This window comes from Pogona vitticeps, chromosome 6 (genome assembly GCF_051106095.1).
Source record: "Pogona vitticeps strain Pit_001003342236 chromosome 6, PviZW2.1, whole genome shotgun sequence".
Classification (NCBI taxonomy): Eukaryota; Metazoa; Chordata; class Lepidosauria; order Squamata; family Agamidae; genus Pogona; species Pogona vitticeps.
The window spans coordinates 47,525,648-47,548,176 of NC_135788.1; the positions used below are offsets into that span (position 1 = coordinate 47,525,648).

A 22,529-nucleotide genomic window follows, 5' to 3' on the forward strand; every position below is an offset into this window, starting at 1 on the left:
TGATCTTCACAAATACTAAAGAGGTTTTTTTGCGGTATGCTAAAGATAAGCAACTGATCAACTTTAGACAAAAAGCTATAAATGGTTTTGATGTTCAAAACTATCCATGGGCCGGACAGGAGCGGCTCACGGGCTGTATGTGGCCCTCGGGCTGCACTTTGCCCAGGTCTGTTATATGTGATACTGTCCACCATGAATTGCTGCTCAAAAAGCTCCACCTCTTTGCTTAAACAAACAAGAAGAGTGTGAACACAACAAAACTATTTTATTGATATATTATTTTGAACAATGATTACTGTCAACTAAAGTGTTATCAACAATTGACTAGAAAAGCCAGACCTTTCCTGCCCATTTCATATTCTCTTTCAACCATTTAAGTACAGAAGCATATTTCAAACTATAAACTTTCTCCTTGTTAACATTTACTGTCAAAAGCTTTATGAAAAGCTTTGGACTGGATATACGAGCAGCTTGAATCAGTCTCTCCGTTGCACTTTGATAGTCCTCTTCTTTTTGTATACTGTGGCCTTCACATCTGAAAGAGTTTTCAGAGTCAAATAAATCATGGTCAACATTCAGCTACTCTGAAAGTTTAAAAATAGCAATGTATTATGAACAACTATCTTGTGTTTGGGGTTCCATTAGAATTGGCAGTTTACCCACCTATAATTGTACAGTGGTGCCTCGCTTAACGAGCGCACCGTACAACGACGAAATCGCATAGCGATCCCTTTTTTGTGATCACTAATGCGATCGCTCAACGACGTTTAGATAGGGCGAAACTCGCTTTGCGAAGATCGGCAAGCGTTTCGCTTAGCGATCTTCGCAAAACGAAGCCCCGACGATCAGCTGTTTGGAGGACAAAATGGCCGCCAGAAGCCCCAAAATGGCCACGCGCAGCGTTTTCGCGCCCTCCCCTCGCTTAACGAGGGCGCGAAAATGGCTGCCGGCCATAGGAAGCATCGCTGAACGGTGAGTTTTCGGCCCATTTGGAACGCATTAAACGATGTTTAATCCATGCCAATGGGTTTTTTTGATCCGTTCAGCGATGTTTCACTATAGCGAAGGTTAATCCGGAACGGATTAACCTCGCTATACGAGGCACCACTGTAGTTCTTCAAGTGGACCTCTGTGATTCATACCCTGAGTGATCCGTGCCTGTGTGGAGCCTCATCGGAAGATTCTAGAACTTCTGCTGCAGCAAAAAACACATTAGAATAAATCCCTCCCCCTATATAAGTACCTTGGCGCCAAGATTCTCCCTTCAATTGTGTCAACTGCCACTAGACTAAGCAGTATGGCATGACAGTGGGGAGGTCAGGCGGGATGTGTGAATCACAGAGGTCCACTCAAAGAACTACAATTACAGGTGGGTAACCTGTTCTTCTTTGTGGCCTCTGTGAATCACACCCTGGGTGACTAGAAAGTTGTCTTACCCGGAGGCAGGGTGTTACGCCAAGGTAGAGGCTAGAACAGCACGTCCAAAGACTGCATCATACTTCTGCCGGAGATCAAGTCTATAGTGCCTGATGAAAGTGGATGGCTGTGCCCAGGTGGCAGAGGCGCAGATGTCTGGAAGAGGTATGCCATGAAGAAATGCCACAGAAACTGCCACTGCCCTGGTGGAGTGAGGGCGAATCATCTTTGGGACTGGTTTCCGTGCCTGTTAATATGCTAGGTGAATGGTTGAAGCGACCCATCTAGATATGGTTTGAGACGTCACCTGACAACCTTTGGTAGGTGGTTGGTGACTTATGAAAAGTCAAGATGAGTGTGTGAAAGATTGGGTGTGCTGGAGGTAAAAGGCAAGGGCTCATCTAATGTCTAAGGTATGGAGGATTCTTTCTTGAGCTGAAGATGGTGATGGGAAGAAAGAAGGGAGGACAAATGGCTGTTAGAGATTAAATTAAGATACGACTTTGGGGAGGAAAGAAATATCCATGGAAAACTTCACCTTGTCAAGAAAAAACTATAAACAAGGAAAGTCATAACGTAAGGCTGCTAAATCACTAGCTTGCCGAGCTGAAGTGATAGCAACGAGGAAAACTGTTTTAAAGGTAAGGAGTCATAAATCAGTTGAAGCTAAAGGCTCGAAAGGAGCTTTAGTAAGTTGTTGTAGTACAAGTGTTAATGACCATTGTGAAGAAGGTGGACACGTGTCTGAGTACATATGAGATAGACCTTTAAGAAAGCAGTTTAATGTTGGATGTTTGAAGAAATCAGCTGCTGGAGAATTGGGAGGCTGATAAGAAACTATAGGAGAGGTAAACTCTTAATGAAGAGAGGGGAAGGCTGCTAGACTTGAGATGAAGTAAGAAACGTAGAACAGTGGCAAGTGATGGATTGATAGAAGGCAATGAGGAAGCTTCAGTGAAAGATTTAAATTTCTTTCATTTATACAGGTAAGCCTTCCTGGTGGACGGTTGTTTTTTGCTTGATGGAGAACGTCCATTAGCGAGGCAGAATCCTCCATGCTGCCAGGTGCAGAACAGGTAAGTCTGGGTGGAGTACTTGGGAGTTATTCTGCGAGAGGAGGTGTGGCAGGCGAGGGAGGTGGTGAATGTCTGGTGAGAGATTGTGAAGGACTGAGAACCAGGGCTGTTTTGGCCACCAAGGGGCTATAACGACGGCATACGTTTGTCTTGTTGTAGGCAAACTATGACCTTGTGGAGGAGTGGGAATGGCAGAAAAAGCTAAGTGAGGGTCTTGGGCCATCGGCCGATGAGCGCATCGTCTGAACTTACGATTCACACAGGAGGAGATCGAGAGTTGGCTTGCCCCATTGCTCATTAAGATGAAGAAAAATGGATTGGTCTAATTCCCACTCATGAGCTTGAGAATTTGCGTGACTGAGTAGGTCCATCAGGTTGTTGTTGTGGCCAGCTATGTGTAAAGCCATGAGACAGATGTGATGTGCCAGGCACCACTCCCAGAAGTCGACCACTAAATAGAGGAGACTTGGAGAATGGGTGCTGCCTTGTTTGAGGCTATAGCACATCACTGTGGTGTGCTTGGTACCATCTTGCCAACAAGAAGATTTCTGAAGGCTCTAAAACCAAAGAGGCTTCGGTGGACATTTGGCGTTTAGCAGAAGGTTTCGATATCGAAGATTTCGGTATCAAGCAGTTTGATTTGTGAGTTTTTGAGGTTTTGGACAAGGTGGATGGAGCGTTGGAGTGAGATGATGTGGCTGATGGGCGTTGTTTTCTATGGCGTGACAGGGGGAGGAATGTGTGAATCACAGAATCCACTCAAAGAACTACGATTACAGGTGAATAACCAGCTGTTCTTCTTAGTGGCCTCTGTGAATCACACCGTGGGTGACTAGCAAGCTGTCTTACCTGGAGGCAGGGTGTCAGAGCAAGGCGGAAACCAAAACAACACGTCCGAATGTCGCATCAGACTTCTGTCAAACATCTAGTCTGTAATGTTGGACGAAGGTAGATGGTTGTGCCCATTTAGCTGAGGAGCAAATGTCGGAGAGAGGCACACCACGTAGGAATGCTTTAGAGGCCGCCAATGCCCTGATGGAATGAGGGACCGGCTGTCGAGCAAGCTAGTATGAAAGCCGAATAGTAGAAGCAACCCAGCGAGAAATTGTATGGGAGATGACTTGTTAGGAAGCTGATGACTGACAAAAAGGTATGGGGAACATTGAAAGGGTTGCGTACGTGACAAATAAAAGGAGAGGGCCCTCGTGACATCCAAAATATGAAGAAGTTGTTCATGGGTTGTGGATGGTGACGGAAAGATGGGAGTACCAGTGGTTGAGAGAGATGAAACTCAGACACCACTTTAGGGAGGAAGGAGACATCGAGGAACAACTTTACTTTATCAGGATAGAATTGTATATAAGGATAATCATGGCGTAGGGCCACAAGGTCGCTTGTATGGCGAGCTGAAGTAATTGCAACGAGAAAGGCCATTTTGAAGGAAAGTAGATGGAGATCCACTGAGGAATGATGTTTCGATGATTCTGCAATGGCTTTTTCCAAGCTTTTGGCTGGTGAGGTGGTTTTACACGTAGTTTGACCCATAGCTTTTCCCGCTTGCAAAGACTGTTCCCAGAGAACAGATAGGTGAGATAGGAGAGAACGGAGGACTCCTCATTTAAAATTTTATCTTAGTATCGTAAATCACACAGTGCTTAAACGGACCCAAAGGGGCCAGGAATAATAAAAAGAAAAAAAAACTGGAACGGGGGTGTGTTTGTGCGACAGCCGGAGGCAGAGGCATGGAGAAGAAAACTAAAAACAGTTCATATATGTATCTTTGATTAATAATGAAGAGGAAAAAAATTAAGTTCAGCAGTAAAAAGAACTTGTTTCACTTTCAGACTCACAGAAGATAGACGTACGAGGCTCTTCAACGCGGTGGTTGAAAGAAACTGAAGGGAGAGTCCTGGTGCCAAGGTACTTATACCGATGGGGAGGGGTCTATTCTAATGTGTTTTTTTGCAACCACAGAAGCTCTAAAATATTTCGAAGAGGCTCCGCGCAGCGTGGAACACCCACAGTGTGATTCATAGAGGCCATGAAGAACATCCTTTATACAAGACAGCCAAAGAAATGCTAAAGCATCAAGGTTTGGTATATATTGTCAAGCTTCCCAATCTACTGGAACCATTATATCCACAAAGATTACCTAATCTGCACCATCAGATTTTTTTCCTAGGTATTCAGGTCTCTAAACAACACTTAATGACAACTTTTAATATAGTTATTTGCCATGTTCTTTAGAGTCACATTTATTTTATGAGTTGTCACAAACTATTTACAGCATTGCTTTCCATGAAATAAACAGATCAGCAACAAAACCTGACAGACTGCACAACTGCACATTTCCAAGATTTACTAACCTTTTCAATACTATCTGAAGTATCTGATTGAAAGCACCAGGGCTCTGAATACTACTTGCATTTGAAACCAAGAAGATTTCAATTCCTAACAACATCTCAATTTCAGACATGAAAGATGGTATCAGCAGGCGCTTATGGTAAAGATTTCCCTCCTGTGGTGGATAGCACCCCAATGCCAAAGCACCTGAAAAATGAGTGTAAAAATATGAAAGTAGCTGGGGAATATTTTGCTAAACAGATACCTATCTTTAAGAGTATGTACAGTTAACTGCCTTATATATCGTAAGAGTCTCTTGTGAGATAATCCGAACTTCCATACAAGTTTGAAATGTTTCCAGAAGTCCTCTGGGTATTTTTTTCAAAGTCCTCTATATATTCCTATCAGACCTAAAAGCAAGCCATACAATTTTTCAACCAAAGCAGTTAACAGAAAGCTCATAATGGGTAAGATCTCACAGGCTGTCGGTCTACTACAGTATACATTCCAAAAATATCAGTAGCTCTGCATTCTTTAGAAGTATATCCAAACATACCTCATCTGCTCAAGCAAAATTTTAAGCAATATTTATCAATACCAAATTACATATGGACTGGACTGGACCAAACTTTTCTAAGTCAAGTTGTTCAATGATCTAAAGTAGCAGAATTATTTTAAAGAGATCTTACTTTTATAATGTGTCCTGGCTTTAAGCCACATACAACTTCTTCCCAATGATGTAATCATTGCTCTAAGCAATTTAAATTCAACAGGAATGTTCTTTGAAAACATGAACTCCATGACTGTAGATGATATTCCAATGTGTTCATTGTCTAAACAAGCACCAAGCAGTTTATTAAACAAAAAGCTGTACTGGGATACATCCATACTATCTGTAAAAGAAGGGGGGGGGAATAAGGAATTTATTTCAATTATCAGTAGACCATCAATTCCGACACTAATGGTAGAAGCTAAACAAATTGTGTCCCCCCTATCATTTCAATATTTTGTGCAGTACTTCAGCAGCAAAACACAGGAGTTTTATCTTTAATCATTAACCACTGAGTTTAAGATGCAATAGTTTCACCCTCTAGTCATTCTTATTGAATAAACATGGGCCAAATCTTGTTGCCCAACGTAGTAAATGGCATTAAAGTAGGCTCACTGAATCAACAGAGATTTTGTCAGTCAACTCCTCCATAAACTCAACTGATTCAAATACGCCTACTCTAACTGTAATTTACTATGTTATTTGTAAATCATATTAAGAAACACCACACAAATTTAATTCTCATCCCACACTACATACAGGTTGATTTAATTACATGTATATTTCACCGGCTCTCCAATCAATAATGAAGTTTATGTGTATCTCTTCTTCCCCAACTGAAGAATTCAGGTCAGCATGCATCACTCTGCACACACGCACACACAGAGTTTTGAAGGATATGTCCAATGGAAAAATAACTATGTCCAAGGCCACCCAGCAAGCTTTGTGACTAAAGTGGCCATAGTGTTTTAACAGGTGGAAGACAACAAATAGGCTGATACAGGCAGCTCTATGGTGGCCAATTAATCATTACACTTGAACCTATACCCTTTATGAAGTGTTACTGAGTTGCTGATGGCTGTCTTTTTGAGACAGGTTTGGATGTTTTGCACTGCTATCAGAAATATGTCTGATATTACTCTGTACTGTTTCTCATTTTAATTGTCTGAAATTGGTTTAATCATATCTCTAAGGAGAAAAGAGTGTGTGCGTGATCGGGGTTCTCGTTAAAAGTCCAGCAGTTCCTCTTCTCTGATGCCATTAAACACAGGAAACATAATGTTATTTAACAGAACGTTTACTATCAGAAGAAGGGGATGGGTGTACAATAACTTCTGTGGGTCCACAAAACTGTTTAACATAGGTGAACCAGTCCACAACATACAGTGGTGCCTCGTTTAATTATTACCTCATTAAATGATGAAACTCCAGTCGCGCCACCTTCCTCCAGGGACCCTTCCCCCTCAGGTAGACATAGACTGTCCATTCGAGTGGGTCCAGTTCCCCCAATTGTACTTCTAGCCCTGTTGTTCCATGACTGTGTATAGGCTGACCTGCCCTAACCCTGTCTCTTTCCTCCCTTTTGGGGAAAGAACACATAAGCTTCCTCTCCTTCTTTAGGTCTTTTGCTGTTTTTTCTTTCTTCCTCCTCCTTCAGATCTATCCACTCCTCTGACCCTCAACTCCTTTCCTGCCTTTTCCTCCTTGTCATCAGGAAACCCTCTACTACTGGCTGTTCTTCACCTACCTTTTCTTTAGCCTGCTCACCCTCAAGAGATACCGCCTGCACTCCTTGAGTTAACCCACTTAACGCAGTGTCGCCCCCACTTGCCCGAGACGATGGAGGGGACGGCTCACTTCCAACAACATCCGCTTTTATCTGCTCCTCCTTCACAGTGTGCTACCCTTTTTGTAATGATAGGCAGTAGAAAGTATGATTATGGAGGCAGATCAGGACAACAGAGAGGAAAAGTATGGAAACATCTTGTGGATATGTTCCTTCTGTCTACCAAGACTGACAAGACTGTTCCAATGGAATCCCCATGAGGTAATAAAAATGCTACTGTTGGATGTCAGATACTTTAATCCTGGATGAATGACCTAATCTGGTCTACCTGTCATCTGCTGAAATCAAAACCTGGCTAGACAAAAAAGCGCGCTGCTTATGGGGTTGGTCAATTTGGCTCAATTGTGCTCCTCAAGTTTTTGAATACATCAGAAAGCAAGATCCAGTGTGTGTGGGGGGAGGCAATCACAGTAATGTACAGCGAGTCATTTCCTTTACAAATTACCTATTGTCCAGGAATCTCCAAGATCTGCACACATATACTTGTTTGTATGGCTCAGATTGGGACTGAGATTCTTTTGGAATGATGACAACCACACCAGCCCAACCATATCCCTGTAAGAGGACTAAAAGTGGCCTTGTAGACACCATTATTCAACATTCATGTCAAATACCCCATACATACAGCAGCTCTGGATATCACAGCTTCAACAGTAACTATGGGCCTGTCCCAAATTAACATTTAATTCTAGACATCTGTCAGACTGCACATTCTTGACTTGGTGCCTGCTGGGTAGGATGAAAGTGATCTGTTGGCAGGTGAGTTTGAGAGAACTTCACTGTCACAGGCAGCCTGCAACTTGAAAGTTCATGGCTCATAAACTCTGTGGGGAGGGCAGCAAGTTTACCATCCACTCTGAGAAACTATCATACTCTTATTCAGAAAAATCTTAAATTTGCTAGGGGATTTAACTACCATTACAGCTGATAATTCTGTTACTGCCTTGGCTGCTCTGTGGCATGAGGAGATGAGGCAAGAAGCTAACCCTACTGTTCCCAGCTACCCTTTTTGATTTGTGTAGACACCAAGGGAATGGAAGTTTGCTGCAAGCAATGGTGGAGAAAGATGTGCAATCAACCCAGGAGTCCATGTTCATGTCTACTCTACGGCAATAAAGGTGGCAAAGCTATTTTCTCTGCACCATTGCACAAGCACAATGATATCCAATGGAGTAAATAAAATAGAATAGAATAGAATAAAACTTTATTACAGTCTAAGACACATATCCAATGGAGTTATTTCTAGTTGGTGAAGCAGCTCTTACACTCTGGACTCCATAATACTCTGGATGCCTTAGCATCCATCTGTGAAAAGCTTTCATGTTGCTGATAAGATAATTTGTATTTCCTCCAAATTAAAACAAGTTCTCTGTCTATGACTGAAGAGTATGCCTGTCTAAATGCAACAGATTAAGAGATGTTCGCCCTTTGGATGACCAAATGTTCAGTGCTTCCCAGCCCCACCTCCTCCAACAGGCACTCACTCAGAGGCAGCATCCAGAGGAGTTGGGAAACAAAAGCAAGGGCACTGTCTCTGAGTGGGCACCTGCAAGGAGGAGGCAGGGTTGGGAAGCACCAAACATCAGTTTGTCTGAAGGATTAAATGGCACAACTCGCCAAACTGGCACTTTGTGCCCATCTCTACAACAGATTACTGTATTTCTATCTTATTCTGCCTGAGGATATACAGAGGTCTTATATTGTTTTATATTATTACTGAAACAGCGATGTCTATGTTGGCTTGGGCATGTCGTGAGAATGGCTGATGGTCGGATCCCAAAAGATCTCCTGTACAGAGAATTAGTGCAGGGAAAATGCCCCAGAGGAAGACCACAACTGCGATACAAGGATATCTGCAAGTGGGATCTGAAGGTCTTAGGAATGGACCTCAACAGATGGGAAATATTGACATCTGAGCGTTCAGCCTGGAGGCAGGCGGTGCATCACGGCCTTTTTGAAGAGACACTTGTCCAGCAGGCTGAGGCAAAGAGGCAGTCCCAACAGCAGCAAAATCAGGGAGCTGGACAGGGGACAGACTGTATTTATCTTCAGTGTGGAAGGGATTGTCACTCTCGAATTGGCCTTCTCAGCCGCACTGAGACGCTGTTCCAAGTCCTCCATTCAGAGCACGTTACCATAGTCTCTTGAGACTGAAGGATGCCTAATCACTAAAAATATTGTTTAGGGAGAAGCACAGCCTATTACCTATCAACTGGACCCTTGTCCATACTGGCTGGTAAATGTGAATGTGAATGGTATAATGGAACATGTAAATGCTTCTTTGAAAAAGATTGTTGTCCCACTTTCCTAAAATAATCTACTGTAATTATTGAAGACACTACTCTTAAACTCTTCTATTCCGCATAATAAGAATCCAGTGTCCACTTTTTCTGAATAGGGTCCAAATTTTCGTGGGGATAACTGATTGTGGATTCTTTCCAGTTTGGGGTCAGGACTGGTTTGATGGATGGGACTTTGTTGATATCCTTTCTGGGGAACCGGATAGGAGGAGTATATCTCTGTTGGACCTTTTCACAACACTTGTTAGTATTCACTGTGCTATTCTTCTGGGACAATTAGCCAGTATAGGATTTGAAAGAACTACTTTACAGTGGCTCTGGTCCAACAGGCTGAGAGACTCCATACAGTGGTACATATGAATTATTGCTTGATTCCTTGGCTGTTGATCTATGATATCTCTTTGGGCTCGACTGCCTCCTCACTGATGTTTTAAAAACACCTACACCTGGAAGGGGATTGGGATCAGGTTTCATATCTATGCTGACAATACCCAGATCTACCTCACTTTTTAAAACAATGCCAAAGAACAGTGAAAACTATGAACCATTACCTGGATAATGGAAAGTACATGGACTAACAAATTGGGCCTTAGTCCTAACAACCAAGGTCTTGGTAGAGGATGAGAACCAGACACTCAGATATAACCTCCCCCCAAAGAGATCAAGTAGGCAATTTGGGGTGCTTCATGTTGTGATATGGCAAGATCCAACATTCTACCCATTGTGGGTTAATGTGCTTAAAGACTTCACCTGTCCCTTTTTTCACTGAGGCTCTATAAAAGGGGATTGTTTTTGTCTCTCTTTCAAACTCACACTTCACTGGTGCTGATTTACTGAGCAAGGCAGAGACCATGTGTGCTTGCCTAAGTTTGTGGGCATTGCTTGAGCTGCCGCCACCCTACTTGCTTTTACTGTTTGGTATACTTTGTTATGTAGCTTTAGTAGTTTTATTGTTTTCTTAGGATGTCCCATTTACCTTTTCCTAAGAGAATTATATAAAGATTATTACTTAAACTTTGTCTCAGTGTCTCAAATTTTCCCCTCACTCCAGAGTTCAGCTTTCCTTCTGGATGCCCAGGTGACAATTGCTGCCTGGAGTGTCTTTGTCTAGATTTAAGCTGGTATGCCAGTTGCATTGTTTCTTGGAAACAATCTGGTCATGGTCATGTATGCCTTAGTTACTTTCCACTTAAATTTCTGTACAGACACTATGAACCATCAGAAAGACAAACAGGTGAATCCTAGATCAAATAAAGCTTTAAATTCCCCCTAGAAGCAAAGCTGACTGAACTGAGGCAAGCATACTCTGGGCGCTTCACAAGAATAATCCAAAAAGACAATAATGTTGGGAAAAGTTGAAGGAAAAAGGAAAAGAGGAAGGCCACACATGAGATGGACTGACTCAATAAGGGAAGCAGCAGGCCTTGGTTTGGAAAAGCTGAGCAGGGCTGGCAAAGACAGGATATTTTGGCGGTCATTAATTCATAGAGTCACCATACATTGGAAACAACTTGATGGAACATAATGACAAGAAACATGCTCTCCATGGGCTGTCCACGAAGATTGTTCAGAAACTACATGTAGTGCAAATACTGCGGCTAGACGGCTTTCTTGTGTATTTTGTAGAGCATGTTACGCTATTTTCATATCATAAGCACTCATTTTTGGTATGTTTTCAAGCACGATTCAAGGTGCTTGTCCTTACCTACAAAGTTCTAAAAGTCTTCGTTGGAATCAGGCTGTCTGAAAAACTGCCTCCTCTTGCCTGTAATTTTGCAATCTATGTCAGAAATGCTGTTGCATCTACCACAACTGAAAGTGGTGAGAAGTGTCAAAATGTGCAACAGAATCAATTTTTATGATTCAGCAGAAGAGAACTTTCCTGAGAAACTTTTTCTCTTCATAGGTTATTAAGCTTTAGACTGTACTCTTGGCTGCAACTCTACTTTTACAATGGATAATTAAAAAAGAAATAGATGTAAAGAACCATATATGATTATAGGGAGAAAAGAAATAATCCTCAATATGTCTTTTCTTCCAGAAATGTAACCATCTATGAACATGGTATCAGCCAAGCTGTGCTTTGTTGCCAACTAAATCCTGCTCAGCAAATTTCTAAGGGTCGAAAGCAATAATACTCAAGACAACAGAGTTCAAGACTACTTTTGTGTCTGCAAGAGCAGATCCAGGATAAAAACAACAGGAACTGGTTGTTTTAAAATAAGCAGTGGTTTCTCTTACCAGGCAGAGAAGGAATGGCTGCCAAGGCTGATGAAATGAGGCATCCATATATCACTTTCATCATGAAGGAGCAATATTATATTTTCCTACTGGTCAAAATGGCATTTAAACTACCCGTACACCTATCAGCTATGGAGCATAGAAACAAACACTTACCACAAGAATTCTGAAAGCCTGGTAGATTTTGCAAGACTTCAAATGCTTCTCCATGCCGACTCTTTGTAATATATTCAGATGCTATTGTACACAGCAGATTATGTCGACTAAGGACATCCATTCTATTGCACGGCCATGACAGGGAATTTATTACCCACTCTGATTCTAAAGAGATTGATAATGATATTTTAAAGCTGTTAAATTATAATCATGAATATTGACAAAAGAAGGATCACAGGGCATATTTCTCAACAATGTGAAGCCACATCCCCTCTCTAACCATCTACTGTATATAAAGGTATTACCTACCCATTTAATAATTTGCACATGGGCAACTGGCTATTTTTTAACATTTTACTATATAAAATACCCAGAATGTTAAGGATCTTCAACTAGAGCCAGATGCCAATACCCAGGAGGTACTGTGCCATGCTGAGGACCACATCTTCCTCCACCCACCAGATAACACTCTGAATTGGTTTCCATTGACCTTCCCTCTCTGCCCCGTTCAGTGTGCTACTATATATTAAATAATTTATATAACAAAAACTATCGTGTTTCTGGGTATTTCTACTCCCTGGAAAAGTAGCAGCTGCATGCTTTGATACATTGCAATGAAAAATTCAGAATGATTAGTGTCTCTGTCGACAGAAATGAAGACAGACAACTGATTCTGCATCCCAGGGTGAATTCTGATATTACAAAGCCACCTTAAACAACCCAGTTTGCAAATTCCATCTTGAGACTTAAGTTGAACAATAGATCCTGAAGCTCCAACTACTAGGCAGAATGATTCCAAATTCTTGTCCATTGCCCTCCTCCAACTCTACAATGCCTAGATTAATGAAAGCTTCTGTCGTGCTGAAAAGCTCCCTTATTTCTGCTATTTTATTGGTCCAAAAAAGTATTATCCATGCCTGGTTTTGGATCTCATTCTGCCAGGAGCTGAGAGATCATATGGTTCAAAATAACATCACTATGAAGTCAGAAGGATTAGTGTCCTACGTCCATGGACTTTATCTTTTGGGTAAAAAGAAGTTATTTACCTGTAACTCTGATTCTTTGAGTGGTCCTCTGTGAACTTACACTAATGGGTTAACCTGCGCCTGAGCAGAGCCGTCCTGGAAACTTCTATAGCTTTAAGCACTTGGTGCCGGGACCTTCCCCATCGGCTATATCACCGCCCCCGGCACCCAGTGCCTCAGTTCCATAGAAATGTCCACTGCTGTACATTATATCAACAGGCAGTCGTAACATACAACGGAGAGGGGGGCGGGACGTGTGAATTCACAGAAGACCACTAGAAGAACCAGAGTTACAGGTAAGTAACTTCTTTTTCTCTTTCGTGGTCTCTGTGAATGCACACTAATGGATGACTAGCAAGCTGACTTACCAGGAGGTGGGCGTCACAACAGGACAGAAGCCAGCATGGCTCTTCCCACAGCAGCCTCCGCCTTGGCCCAGACATCAAGGCAATAGTGAGTTGCAAAGGTGAAGGACGTAGACCAGGTTGCAGTCTTGCAGACATCAGTGAGGTCAACACCATGAAGGAACGTGGTGGAGGAGGCAACTGCTCTGGTCGCATGGGCTCGAACAGCGGAAGGCAAAGGCTTGTGAGCAATCTCATACACTAGCTTGATTGTAGCAACCACCCATCTGGAAAAGGTTTGAGGAGAAACCGGGGATCCTTTAGATTGCCCTTAAAACGACACAAAAAGTCTCTGAGAAGAATGAAAAGACTCAGTCCTGGAAATGTAGTAGGCCAGGACCCTCCTGACATCCAGGGAGTGGAGTGATTTTTCCAGATTAGTCGTAGGGTTAGGAAAAAATGTAGGAAGGAATACCGGCTGATTGAGGTGGAAAGATATGGCCACCTTTGGAAGAAAGGAGACATCTGGAAAAAAGGTGACCTTGTTAGGATGGAATTGTATGAAGGACGGGTCTACCTGCAGCGCCATCAGCTCACTTGCACGCCTTGCCGAAGTCACCACAAGGAGGAAGGCTGTCTTGAAGGTAAGTAGTATCAATGACATTGTGGCCAGAGGTTCGAACGGCAGAGACATCAACTTACAGAGGACAAGTTGGAGAGACTACTGTGGCATGGGAGGCTTGTAGGCTGGGCACATGTCGCGGAGGCCCTTCAGGAATTGTTTCAACGTTGGATGTTGAAACAATTTGGCTGCATCAGAAAGAGGAGGCTGATATGCCACTATTGTGGAAATGTAGACTTTCAAAGTAGAATGTGACAAGCCATGCTGGAAGAGGAGGAGAAGGAACCTCAAGAGAGTGTCCAATGATAGGGCACACAGGTAAGTTGTGTTCAGCTGCAAAGTCACAGAAAGATTTCCACTTCCACGTATAAGTAGCCAAAGTGGAAGGCCTACGGGCTCGACTAAGGACCTCCTTTATTGAAGGTCCAGTCTCCAAGCTGTGAGATGCAGGGAGTCTCGATCCGGATGGAGCATCCTGCCATTGTGGACGGAGAGATGAGGAAGGTTCGGGATTAAAAAATTAAACCAGGGTTAGCGAGACCACCAGGGAGCAATGAAGATGGCATTCGCTCAGTCCTGGCGGATCTTGATGATTGTCTTCTGGATCAGAGGGATAGGAAGAAACATGTACAGAAGTCCTGTGCAAGGGACTATGAATGCATCCCCCTCTGAGTGGCTCCCTGCAGCAGCCTGGGAGCAGTACCTGTTCCATTTGTTGTTCATGGCAGAAGCAAACACATCCAGGCATGGAGCGCCCCATCTCCAACAGAGGGAGTGGAAGACTGCATCGTCCAGAGACCACTTGTGATTGCAGTCCAGGGATCGACTCAGACAATCTGCGAGGAGACTGTCGGTGGAAGCTACATGTACCTCAATCAGGAAGATGTGATGTTTGTAGCAGCACTCCCAGACCTGGATTGTGAGATACAGAAGACGTTGGGAGCGTGTTCCTCCTTGCTTGTTGAGGTAGTACACTACTGTGGTATTGTCGGATACTAACCGTACTACCTTCCCCGTGAGGAGACGCTTGAAGGCCCGAAGAGCTTTGAAGACAGCTAGGAGTTCCAGAACACTGATGTGAAGACAAGTTTCTTCTGGAGTCCAGTGACCATTCACTGTCAGGTCCAGGATGTGTGCTCTCCAGCCAGTCGTGCTGGCATCTGTGGTGAGCTGGATCGGCTGAAGGGGGCCAAAGGGTCTGCCCACTAGAAGATTCGAACGGAGGGACCAACAAGTTAGTTGCTCTGCCAGTTCCTCTGAAAGTGTAAGTGTCTTGGAAGATGGGTCGGTCAGAGGGTCGAACAAAGCCAGGAACCATGCTTGGAGGGACTGCATCTTCAGCCTGGCATGTTGAATGGCCACCGTGGTGGAGGCCAGGAGGCCTAATAGGCACTGAACCAGCAGGGCTTGGAGTCTCACCCCTCCAATGAAGTGAGGAAGCAACTGCTGTATCTTCGGAATGCAGCTTTCTGGAATAAAGGCATGGCCTGACACTGCAACCAGGACACCCCCAATATAAATTACGTTCTCAGTAGGAGTCAATGTGGATTTTCTTGCTTGACCTGTAAACCAAGTTTAGACAGGAGGAACAGTGTAAAGTTGGTAAGAGCCTTAGTGTGCGCACGAGGCTGGCTGATGCCCCTCCCCAGACAAAAGGGGCAGTTCGAATGGCCGTCCCTCGAAGCCACTTTAGTGTTGCAAGCTATGCAGCGCTTGAACGGTACTTCAGAGGCCATACACCCAAGCTCAGTTTTATGCTTCAAGTCCAACTCAAAAATCAGAAGAGAAAACAGTCCAGTCCGAGGTTCAAACGAGGGAGATCCAATATAATCTTTCTTTAGGAAAGGGAACAAACAAACTTAGAAGCTCCGAACAATGCTGCTATGGCAGCGGCAGGAAACGGAACTGAGGCACTGGGTGCCGGGGCAGTGATATAGCCTAGGAGGGAGGTCCTGACACCGAGTGCTTAAAGCTATAGAAGTTTCTGAGGATGCTCTGCTCAGTTGCAGATTAACCCAATAGAATGCATTCACAGAGGCCACGAAGGAGAACTACTGCTGAAAACATGCCACTGGAAGTGGCTCTTCAACGAGCAGAGCACCTGGGATGTCTCTTCCTTAACTGGAGAAAAGAAATCTAAGAACCAAGCACACCAAGGCAGCATTTCCAGAGCAGCTTGCTTATGCTGTGGAGAAGGCATTTATTTCATCCTACAGAATGGCAGGGACGTGGTGGCATTGCAGGCTAAACCACAGAAGCCTGTGCTGCAGGGTCAGAAGACCAGCAGTCGTAAGATCGAATCCACATGATGGACTGAGCTCCCGTCGCTTTGTCCCAGCTCCTCGCCAACCTAGCAGTTCGAAAGTATGTAAATGCAAGTAGATAAAGAGGTACCATCTCGGTGGGAAGGTAAAACGGCTGGCCACGTGACAATGGAAACTGTCTTCGGACAAGCACTGGCTCTACGGTTTGAAAACGGGATGAGCACCGCCCCCTAGAGTCGGACGTGACTGGACTAAAAATGTCAAGGGGAACCTTTACCTTTTTACAGAATGTGGCATAATGATTAGATAGAACTGTTGTGATATAAAGAGGTGAGCCATGGATTAGTATTTCTTCATCAAATACAGTTTTCAAAGAGATAGCTGTCTTAATCTGCTTCAGTGAGTTATCACAAAACAAGAACAACAGCATGGTAGTACCTTTAAGGCTAACAGATTTACTGTATTTGTGTGTGAGCTTTCATGGATTACTATTGACTTGTGTCTGATGAAACTGATTTTATCTATGAGGGCTCACCCTGAAAGAAGTTTTAGTTTTAAAGGTGCAATAGTGCTTTTGTTTTTGTGATCTGGAAAGCATCAGGTCCATGAAGAATAATGTAACAGAACATGCATCTTTTAAAATATCACATTTTGGATAACTGGCTAGTCTTCTCTTTCTTTTATACTGGATTACCTTAAGTGCATTTTAATTATTTTTCAAAAGTGTACTAGCAAATTATTAAAAATTAGAAGATGTGAACCTTTTGTCCTTCTTTGCTCCCAATCTTTTTGTGTCATATTTTTAGATTATAAATGTGTGGACAATGACTATCATTTTTATTGCCTACATATGCACCATTCTGGGTGCCTTTTGGGATAAAAGTGGGTAGAAATGCTTTAAAATACATACATATTTATTCTCTTAGCATATGTTCTTGCTGTAGAATTAAACTCTTAACAACCGAATCTAAAAACGTGTTATTTCCTGCCATGGTTATTTCTGTTAATAAAAAAAAGTTACCTCTCAATACCCATATTGCTCCATCTAGGCTCCCACATTTGAGAAATATTTCCACAGCAACATTTACAATGCAACATCTTGATACCAGTCTCTCCGGACCAAGAAGTCCTTTCAAAAATGTGAAAGGTATCTTTAAAGTATGAAGGACATCCAGAACCTTCCTGGCCTATGAGACAAAAGTGGGAATATAGGATTGTTTGCCACAGATCACTTGTTGAAGTATAGTGCTCTACATTCCTAATTGTTTCTTCTTAACAACTGTTTAGCTCCAGAACTAGTAATGCTGCCCAAGTCTGAACATGATGGTTCTGAAATACAGTACCAGTTTACAGCTCCTTAATACTTCCAATAGGAATGCTCTTCTGATTATAACTGAACCCATAATGAAACAACCACACATCATTCACACAATCTGCATTTTTACACTATGAATCCAGAAGGTGACTGTTATAATAGTGCATATGTTCAAGAACTGTGAGAATTAACTGGATATTCTACAAATGGATATGTAATTTACCCAATAGCAATCTGTCTCCTGAATTTTAACTTAATTGGTAGTGAATATCTAAGTTAGAAAAAATGAAATAAGGAGGTTACCCACTTGTACCCATAGTTCTTCTAGTGGTCCTCTGTGAATTCACACAAATGGGTTGTTCTGCGACTGCGCTGAACGTCTTGGAAGATTCTAGAGCTTAAAAGTATAAAGATAGTGGGAGTCCCCTAGTGGAGTACATGCTCCACCCACCCAAGATTCCCCATAGTTTCTAGAATTTGTCCGCCGGGCAGAAGAATAATTTAATATAACCCATGATGGACAGAGGGGAGGATGGGTGGGATGGGTGAATTCATAGAGGACCACTAGAAGAACTATGGTTGCAAGTAGGTAACCTCCTTTTCTTCTCCGTGGCCTCTGTGAATGCACACAAATGGGTGACTAGCAAGCTTCACTTACTGGATGGTGGATGGACGTCACGGTAGGAAGGATGCCAAAACAGCTCTGCCAAATCCAGCAACATGTTGCAGCACGACAGATGTTAGGTATTCTCAAATCCATGCTGGAAGGCAGTAGATGTTGACAGTGCTCTAGTGCAGTGGTTCTTAACCTTTTTGAAAGAAACGCCCCCTTGAGCCATTGAGGAAGTTATCATCGCCCCCCTCCCCGCGGTGATGATATTTTATTTATTTATTTATTTATTTATTTATTTATTTATTTATTTATTTATTTATTTATTACACTTAAATCCAATGACCCCTGAAAACAAAATTGAATTCCAAGAAAATGAAATGCCCCCAAAAAGTAACATTTAATGATTTAGTTGCAAGCGAATTTTAAGACGCAAAAAGAAATATAAAAAGGGCATAAAAACAAACCACAATACAGGAACTAAAAATTTCAAGACAAAAACTCTGAAACTAAATTAAGATTGGAGGCAAATATATATTCATGCACACTGTAAAAAGGCTGCAGCCATCTTAGCAGGTTTGGCTTGCTCCAGCGCCCCCCTACCGTCCCCTTCTGCTCCAGCGCCCCCACACCGCCCCTTTTCGTTCTATCGCCCCCCTGAAAAATGAAATCGCACCCTGGGGGGCATTATCGCCCACGTTAAGAACCACTGCTCTAGTGGAATGTGCATTCAAATCAGGAGGTGGTTTGCCTGATAGTTCATATGCCAGAGAAATGGTTTGGAGTATCCATCTGGAAATGGATTGTGATGAGGCTGGTCCTCCCTTGTGAGGTCCGTGGAAACACAGGAAAAGTCTGTTAGTTTTCCTGAAAGCCTTAGTTCTGTCAATATAAAATGCAAGAGAGCGTCGTGGAGCATGTGCTCTAGGGGTGATGGAAAGAAAGATGGCAATATATAATTGGTTGATTTAGATGAAATTCTGATACAATCTTGGGCAGAAAAGAGACATCAAAATACAAAGTCACCTTGTCTGGTTGAAACTGGATAAAAGGTGGATCAGAATGAAGAGAGGCAAGTTCACTGGCTTTTTTAGCAGAAGTTATAGCTACTAAGAAAGATGTCTTTAGAGAAAGTAATTTAAGATTTGAAGAGGCCATTGTTTCGAATTGTGGGAGCACAAGAGCATTAAGGACAATTTGTAGTGACCACTGGGGTATGTATGTATGTATGTATGTATGTATGTATGTATGTATGTATGTATGTATGTATGTATGTATGTATGTATGTATGTATGTATGTATGTATGTATGTATGTATGTTTACATTCAATGAAATAACTGTTTTGTATAATGGAAAGAACCCAATGGTCATTAGTAATTCAGCGCCAGAAGCTGAGGAAAGGATGTAATATAGTTTGAAATGACAAAGACAAGGGTCTATTGATATTGCTTACCCTTTTTTTGTGGGTGTTGAAAGGGTTGTCAATGTGTCTGTTGCTGTTGGGGATGAAAGGCAGGTGCTGTGTGGATGATGATGGACTGGGGTAAGGCTAGTCAGAGACTTGCGGTTTGTATGTTCCATATGGTTGTTGGTAAGACTGAAAAGGCTGTTGGAAAAAAGGCTGTTTGCGAAACTGGGGGTGCTGGTAGTGGTACAGTTGTTGAATAGAATATGAGTGTGCTGTCTTCTAGATTTTATGAAGTTTTGGCATTGAAGAGGCCAGTGCTGTCAAATGGAAGAGCTTCAATTCTTGACCTAGTATCATCTGAGATGTTGGCGAATCTGAGCCAGGCACGATGCCTCAAAGCGATAGAAGTGGCCATAGCCTTAGACACAGCGTCTGCAGTATGATGGGAAGAAATTATTTGTTGTTTAGCTAAGGTCGTGATGTCAGCATAAACATTGAGAGCTTCAGATTTGGAGGCATCAGGGGCGGCTTTAAGAATTGGTAGGATTTTGTTCCATAGTTGCCTATAGTATGCACCCATTGCTGCTTGGTAGTTTACGACTCTCATCAGAAAGGATGTAAGAGAGTAAAGGCGTCTGCCTAGGATGTCAAATTTCCATCCTTCCTGGTTGGTAGGGGCTACAGATGATTTATTCCACACTCGATTGAATTCGGTGTGGAGTGCTTAGAAAGAAAGGCTGTATCCGGACCATGTGATTTATAATGATTCTCTATGCATCTGGAAATTTGTAGCGATGAAGGAGGCTTATCCCATGATTGTTTGTCCAACTCTAACATTGCAAGAATGAAAGATAGGCTGAGAGGGGGTGTCTTATCTTGATTGAGATCGTCGAAGACCAAATCTTTTTTCTGATGTGGTGGCTCTTCGACATCTAGTTCTGAACATTTTGCCATTTGGGTGAGGAGCTGGGAGTAAGATATGAAGTCCTTTGATGGGGATGATTTTTGGCAATATCAGAAGAAGGGGTGGGCAAATTAGATGGTGATTCTTGAGAAATGCCAGATGTGGAGTCTTGGGCGGAGAGGTGTCAGAAGATGTTGATCGGCATGGTGGTTTTGTGGTTGATGCCGATGACTGAGATGGTAGTGGCAGCTGTAGAGTTGGAGATATGTGTGGTATCGGGCGCTGTTTGATGTCAGGAGGAGGAGGTCCTTTGTAGGTGGCAGTAACTTGAATAGACGTATGGTGTCGAGATTGTTTGGAGGGCTATTTGGCCCGTTTAGATTGAGGCTGAGAAGGCATTAGAGGCACAGTGTGCTTAAGAGCTGATTTGGTAGGGATCAACATTTGGTGAGCCGATGCCCGATACATAGTAGAAGGAGACCGGTATCAATGTCGAGGTGGTGAAGGCAACACAGAAGGTGAATACTGAGGTGGATAGGTGTTATCTCACTCTCTTAGGTTCAACATAGTACAGCTGTTCTGTCAGATCATCAGGATAATAGGGGTCGTATTGATGGTACTGATCACCATATTAGTCTCTAGAAGAATATCGAGATAGTTCAGGATAATAATAAAACTCCCTGTGAGGGGGGTCATGATGAAAAGAGGAGAGGTGCTGTCTCTTTTCCCTGTGTTTTCGGGAAGAACAATGAGACGACTCCAAGCCAGAAACTTGAATAGGTACTGCCCGCCCTGGTGATCTAGTGCAGTGGTTCTTAACCTTGGGTTACTTAGGTGTTTTTGAACTGCAACTCTCAGAAACCCCAGCCAGCACAGCTGGTGGTGAAGGCTTCTGGGAGTTGCAGTCCAAAAAGACCTGAATAACCCAAGGTTAAAAACCAATGATCTAGTGCTTGAATGGGCCAAGGTCAGGCTGGAATGAACATCAATCAGAGATAGGCCAGTACTCGGTGAGAGGCTGTAGCCTGGGCCAGTGTCAAAGTTGGGCCATCTCTATCCGAGATTGAACCTGAGGCATCTCTAGATGACTCCTCCAGAATTGGCGATGAAAGTACTGACTGGGGTTGGTCTATCTGAGCTGATTTTGTAGACTTCTTAGATTTAGGTTTGTCTTTCTTAGAGGAATCATCTGGTCGGGTTGTAGCCCTCGACGTTGAGGTTGATTCTGGAGCCGACTTAGTTTAATCCTTCTGTCGGAGTGGAGGGGTTGTCAGGCTTGATGCCAATTGAGAAGCCTCACGGCGCTCTGGACACAGGGACATCACCGGATACATGTGAGTGGGATTAAGAGATTTCTCCCAGAGGTAAGAACGGAGTCTTTGCAGCCGCAATTTAAGTGTGGGCTTTGTGAATTTCTTACTCTCAGGACAGGCGTTTGGTCTGATGCTGCTCTCCAAGGCAGAAGAGGAAATGATCGTGACAGTCTGTGAGTGGGATTTTATTTGGATAGAGCACGCACCAGTTGAAAGGCCCTGGAGGGGCCATAAAAGGTAGGGAAAGGGGGAAAGGAGAGGCAGTGGGGGGTCATGGAGAGAGAAATTGTGGGAAAAGGAGCAAAAAGACGATTTAGATAATCAAAAAAGGAAGTAAAAATACTAACGGAAAATGTCCAATAAAAGAGCTCATTAAGGAAAAAAGATAAAAGGAATGATCTCACGAGTACAATTGAACAATAGTTCTAGTGTTGCGAAACAGGTCCACAAGGCAAAAAGGAACTGTGGGGACTTCTGGCAGGTGGAGCATGTGCTCCACGGGGGAACGTCCTACTAATCACATGTCTTTAAGCTCTAGAAACATCCGAGAGGTCCTGCGCAGGCACAGAACAACCCAATTGTGTGTATTCACAGGGGCCACGAAGAAGAATAATAGAATTCAACTGCAGTTTGAATTCTATTATTTCTTTCTAAATTTTGAATGGTCAATCAATGTGCGCAACTGCCAAACTTGTCCAACTTTCAAATTTGCTTTAGAGGTTTAGAGTCGGCAAAGCCACAATAGAGTATCTCAAGAACTGGAGGAGTTTTAATATAACCAATTTCATCCGTATT

At 43.0% G+C, this 22,529-nt stretch overlaps 1 protein-coding gene across 3 annotated transcripts in view; it reads right to left on the minus strand.

Annotated features, from left to right (window-relative positions):
* Positions 1–246: 246 nt before the first annotated feature.
* The window catches only part of TOPAZ1 (testis and ovary specific TOPAZ 1), a 97,031-nt gene continuing 74,748 nt past the window's right edge, over positions 247–22,529 (minus strand). For 2 of the 3 annotated variants that reach the window (XM_073003455.2, XM_020799488.3), the window contains exons 16-20: positions 17,205–17,370; positions 11,929–12,093; positions 5,525–5,728; positions 4,859–5,042; positions 247–535 (exon numbers count right to left, since the gene is read on the minus strand). In XM_073003455.2, the coding sequence (XP_072859556.2) occupies positions 325–535; positions 4,859–5,042; positions 5,525–5,728; positions 11,929–12,093; positions 17,205–17,370 (930 nt within the window). In that variant the 3' untranslated portion in view covers positions 247–324. Of the gene's footprint in view, positions 536–4,858; positions 5,043–5,524; positions 5,729–11,928; positions 12,094–17,204; positions 17,371–22,529 lie in introns of those variants that run through there. The other variant, XR_013537276.1, reaches the window with a different exon arrangement.